The 5,526-nt window shown below is 53.8% G+C and overlaps 1 protein-coding gene across 1 annotated transcript in view; it reads right to left on the reverse strand.

Moving 5' to 3' along the window:
- Positions 1-681: 681 nt before the first annotated feature.
- MYL4 (myosin, light chain 4, alkali; atrial, embryonic) overlaps positions 682-5,526 on the reverse strand; it is a 6,158-nt gene continuing 1,313 nt past the window's right edge. Inside the window, exons 3-7 of the mRNA XM_009867526.1 lie at positions 4,974-5,001; positions 2,526-2,675; positions 1,819-1,992; positions 1,402-1,479; positions 682-727 (exon numbers count right to left, since the gene is read on the reverse strand). Coding sequence (XP_009865828.1) covers positions 699-727; positions 1,402-1,479; positions 1,819-1,992; positions 2,526-2,675; positions 4,974-5,001 — 459 coding nt within the window. The 3' untranslated portion in view covers positions 682-698. The remainder of the gene's footprint in view (positions 728-1,401; positions 1,480-1,818; positions 1,993-2,525; positions 2,676-4,973; positions 5,002-5,526) is intronic.

Genomic DNA, 5,526 nt, shown 5'->3' on the forward strand with positions numbered 1-5,526 from the left:
AGAAAAGTAAGCGAGGTAACGAAACCACAAGGAACGGGCAGGGGAGGCTGGGACCAGCTCCTAGTAATTTGGATTTTCTTTTAAATTGAACAGATTTCAGAGGGACAGTTCACCCTAAAAGAAAACAGTTTCTCAGTTTTCCTCAGGAAGACTTAGAGGAACACAAAAAAGCGTAACAAGCATCAGTGGTACCTTCTCCATATTCTGTCTAACCTTAATGGGAATGTTGGCATTTCTCAGTTCAGAAATTACTTCATTTAGTGTTTTATTAGCATTAAGTCTGCTGCAGGTTTTTAAATACTTATTTCCACTGGCTGCTGTTTAATGACCACCTCAGCTCCTGGTGAGTTAGAAAACGTTATCACCATAAACCACACCAGCCTCTTTCTTTCTGAGCCTTCTTCTTTCCCTTTTCTGGGAGAATCAACACAATGACCAGGACTGACGCTCACGGGGTTGGTGCTGTCCCAATGAATTTTAACTGGCACGAGTTACAAATGAGGCTCGTTACCAGTTTTGTGCTTCCAGAGCTGTGATTATTGCTACTATTAATCCTATTATTATTTTCTATTATTAATTATTCCTGTTATTAATCCAATGTGGGTTTGCTTGTGGGGTTTGGGTGTTGGTTCTGCTGTTGGACACAGGATTTCCAGTTTGGGAGTGAACACAAATAAACTCACCTGAAGTGTCTTCTTTCAGCCAGACATGATGTGCTTGACAAAAGCTGAGAAGGAATCGAGAAAGGAGAGCGTGAGAGGTTAAAGCACGCTCTGAGCTGAGGTGGGACGGGCAGGGAGGCAGCGGGGATTCCCCCAGCCCCAGCACCCCCCAGGATAAAGGGGACGTGCTCTGCCAAGACTGAGATTTCTCCTTCTGTTCCCACATGGGCCCCAAACCTCATCAGTGACACCAAGCCCCTCCTAGAGATGAGCTGGTATCCCCATCCCCAGTTTTCTGAGGCTGAGTGAAATGGATACCCTCGTCCTCCAGGCTCTGCAATTTTAGGGATTCCCAGATTTAACCACCCCCTATTCCAGATTTTCAGCCCCTTGGAGCCATGAGCGATCTCCAAATGTCCCCGATTAGCCTCTGCTGTGAAAGATGTCGGGTTTGTTTGGTTTTGATAGCTTACAACAAAACGCTGCCAAAACTGGGGATAAAACAGTCCTGAAACATTTGAAAACACGCTGTCCTCCGCTGCTTTTACTGGAAATCACCGGCACAACCACCTTGTTCCCACCCCAGCTGACTCGTCTCACAGCTCTCTTCAAAGAGGCTTTGGAGAGTGGTCCCACAACTTCTCAGTTATCACCGATGTCCTCACAGAGGACATACTTTGCACTCTAAGACAAGACAACCGCATTTGAGATGCCCCCGATGGGGACCTCTTGCTCCTACCTTCGTAGTTGATACAGCCGTTGGCATCTTCTTGCCCTGCCATGAGCTGCTCCACCTCGCTTTCCGTCATCTTCTCCCCTGGAAGAGGAGGACACAGAGGTGAGGGGACGGGTTCTCAGCCTACCAGGACTTTCCTGTCCTTCTTCCAGACAACCAGAGCCACCAGCAGAAGGAAAAGGGAATTAAAAAGGAGCTGCTGGGGAGTGCAGGTGGGAGATTGTGGGGAGTGGACCAGGTTGCAATGTTCGCCTGATAATGGGACTCTCCATCTCGCCTGCATCATGCATGAAGCTGCGGCATAAGATAGAAAAAGCCACATATTCAGTTGTACGAAAACTTGCGAGCAGCGGAGTGCTCGGTGCCCAGAAAGGGCACCCAGAGGTGACCTGTGACCGCCTCCCCAGGGCCAGCCCGTACCCAGCGTGACCAGCACGTGGCGCAGCTCGGCCCCCATCACCATGCCGTTGCCCTCCTTGTCGAAGACGCGTAGCCCTTCCACAAAGTCCTCGAAGGTGCCCTGCTCCTTGTTGCGGGTGAAGTGCTGCAGGATGGGGAGGAAGGTCTCAAAGTCCAGCGTCTTTGTGTTCATTTCTGGAAGGGGAGGAGGAGATGGGGTCAAGGATTAACTTCACTGGGCTGAAGTCAGCCTCTGAGGACCTCCGCCCCAACCTTCCTGGTCTCATTTCTGTCTTAGCACAGGGAAGAAACCCCACAAGGTGATGGGAATATTAGTGTATCATACTTAGGGTGGGAAGATCCATATAAGGAGGAAAATATTAACGTCTGGTCTGCATGCAGACCACTGGTACCAGCCAGAAAATGAAAACCAGCAGGTCGGTCCTCTGTCCCCCGGCAATGCGACTGCGCTGGGACCGGTCAGGTCACACCAGTTTGCACCATTTCAGGATATGGTCTGCTAAGCATCATTTGCTACCAAGCCCAGCTGAGGACACTCTATCCCTTACGTCAGCCGTGGTACAGGGAGGGGGAGTGAAGGAATTTTACAGGAATGAAGCCTCTCTGAGTCATTTCCTTCCCAATTCCTTCAATTTGCGGGGCTGTTCCTACAGGGGACGTAATCCTTCACTTGCTGCTTGTCCCACCCTGCCCCAGTTTGCTGTCACCTTCTGGTTTGGGCTTGCCCAGCACCTTCAGGACCTCGGCGTTGGTGGGGTTGTGGCCGAGCGCCCGCAGGACGTCGCCGCACTGCGCGTAGGTGATCTGCATGGCTCCCGTGGGCGTCCGGTCAAACAGGCTGAAGGATTCTTTGAACTCTGCGGGGAAGAAGAGCTCAGATGTCCCTTGCCATGCCAGCTCTGTTTCCCACCCCGCCGAAGCAAGTCTTGCTGGCAGGCAGGGAGGGGATGGACACGTGCGTGACGGGTGCCCTCTGTGCCCGTCACCGGGGCAGGGACCCCTGGGCTAGCTTGAGCAACGAGCCACTGAAGCTTGCCAGACTCCTTCAACGAGTCACTCGGCTTCTGGAGCAGGTTTTGCCACCCATGTGAAACCCAAGGGTGACGTGCTGGGACTCTTGCACCGCCTCGCGCTGGCAGCACCGGCTGCAGGCGCAGTCTCTGCTGCAGAGCATCATCCCCTTTGCTCTTCCCCTTTTCTCCTGGGCACCTCGTGACCCTCTCCCACCACCGTGACACCTGGAACACCCCGTCCCCTCTGCTGGTGTCCCCCTCAGGTGCAGACACAGCACAGCGTTGCTCGTGTTCAGGGACGGGTGGCCATGTCCACCCCAGCCTTGCAGCCCTCGAGTCCCACCAGCCCTGTGTAGAAGGTCACAAGAGATACATTTCTAAGCTCGTTCTGATGAATTATCATGCCATTGAGTGCTACATTTTACCTGGAGGAGGGAAGCCTAAATTAGGCACAGTTAAGGACTTCTTTCCTTCTGTGTAGGATGCTTTTCAGCTTCCTGACCTACTGCTGGCTTTTCTCTCTAGTCCCACTCTTGGCTACATGGACAACCACCCATCTGTGATGCTCAGAGCCTGGTCTCTGCCTCTTGTTTCAATGCAGAAAATCTTCTCCACTACAACAGGCTCCTCACTGGTGTCGAGGTGCAAAATATGAGAAACCAGTCCTCCAGGAGACACCTCCGCCAGGTCCTTACCCTTCTCCTCTGCAGGCAAGCCAGGGACCCCGAGGCTGGGGGCTCCATGCAGACAGCGAGATGGTGTTTCTCCTGCAGCAGATGCTCCACACATTTCTGGATTTCACCCTGCTGCCTCCAGGGCAGCGAGTCCACCTGAGCAGTTTACTGGTCCACGCAGGTTAATCGGCCTTTCCAGCCTGTTCACGTGAGCACTCGGAGCTGGGACTCTCTTGTCTGTGATGTTAATGAATTCCAGGTTATGGTCCGTCTTCTTCATAACATCCAGCAATATTCCCTCAAGGTGGAGCCTCTGCTCCTCCTGCTCTTGGGTCAGGCGAGGTAATCCCGTGCAGGGATGGAGACATCGTGGTGTGGTGGGCATTGCCTTGCCTTTGGTGGGAATCCTTGCCCAGGGCTTGGGATTTGCTCCACTTTCTGCTCACCATCTTTATATCTCCTGCTGAGCCTCACCATCCTGTAGACCTGTCCCCACCATGTCCATGCCATGTCGCTGTATTCCTGCCCACAGCCCCCCCCGCATCTCGGGGTGCTGCTGTTATCCCACCTAACCTCACCGTGGCTCTGCCTCTGCAGGTGAGACCCCTCCATCTGGATCTGGGGGAATCTGGGAAGGGACATCACCGCCTGCGAGTCTCTGGGTCAGGGTGCTCAGTGACACCTTCTCCTCAGAGAGGAGGAGATCCTCACGTGCTCAGAGCTGTCACTGCAGGTTAAATCCAAATATCTTCACGTTTCAACTTGCTCACTTTTCCACTGGCTCTCGTTTCTCCCTTCCAAAGGCTGGTTTGGGAGCCGAGCCTGCAGGACACTGTGTCTCCTCCTCTCAATATTCCCGCCAGGATCTGCCCTCAGATCTTGTCCTTTCCCCAGGCTGTACAGAGGCCGTGGAGAGATGAGAAATCCCAGCCCCAGCTCAGCCCCTCGACACGGGGCTGTCCCTGCATCACCAGAGGCTGCTCCTCCCACACGAATCCCAGACTTTGAACCAGGCTGCATCTCTCACCATGAATGGAAAAATACCTTTTCCCTGCCAGGCTTTGAAGCTGGGATTATCCTCTTTGCTGGGGCAAGCGACAGACAAGGAGCCAGGATCCGTTTGCTCCCGAGAGCCCCGCGTTGTTGTCACAGCCGGATCCCTGCCCTGGCTCTCGCTCACCTCCGGCACCGCTCATCTCCATCTCCTGCCTCCTCCCTTCCCACCTGAGCTCTTGCCCATCTCCTTACTGGCCCATTGCTGGTTGGAGACATGGCTTTCTGATTTCATATGTCCCTTCTACCTGCTAGGAAACCTCACAAGCCCATCCTGGTGGGAGCTGGGGTACCCCCAGGAGAGGGTTTGATGTGTGGGGCCTCATGCCTCTCATGTCTGCTGTGAAAAACTACCTGGAAAAAGGACTCCCTCTTTCTAACACCATCTCTGGGGAAAGATGAAATCTGTGCTTACCTTCGATCTGCTCTGCAGTGAACTCAATCTGTTGGGAAGAGAGAAGAGAGCTGGGCGTGAGGGCTGTGTCACTGCCGGGGTGATGAAGGGGCTCTCCCCTGCGGTCAGACATCTCCCTCTCCGAGCTTTGGGGCAGGGACCGTACCCGTACCCATACCTGTACCCACACCGTGCCTGGGAACGCTCCTGCCCTTGCCACGGAGCTGACAGCCCTGCGGGAAGCGCAGCCGGCAGCAGCACAGCGGGCAAGGGGTGGGCAGGCAGCGGGGATGCTCGGACCACGGTTTTGGGTGAAAAGAACATTATTTCAAGGCTTAATTCCCAGTTCAAGTGATGAACCAGCCTCTGTGCTGAGCCTGCTATTAACAACTCCCCTGCCACAGCTCTGGCTTAAAAATGGAACTATATTCTGGGGAATCACGGGGAAAAACGAGCTCCCGTTGTGGAGACTTGGATAAAAGATGTTCTCGTGTGGAGGAGGAAACGCAGGCAGCAAAATACTTTAGGAAGGAGACAGTGGGTGGCGGAAAAGCTTTTCAATGCTGCCGGGGCC

The sequence above is a fragment of the Apaloderma vittatum genome, unplaced genomic scaffold (assembly GCF_000703405.1).
Source record: "Apaloderma vittatum isolate BGI_N311 unplaced genomic scaffold, ASM70340v1 scaffold15214, whole genome shotgun sequence".
In the NCBI taxonomy this organism is placed as follows: Eukaryota; Metazoa; Chordata; class Aves; order Trogoniformes; family Trogonidae; genus Apaloderma; species Apaloderma vittatum.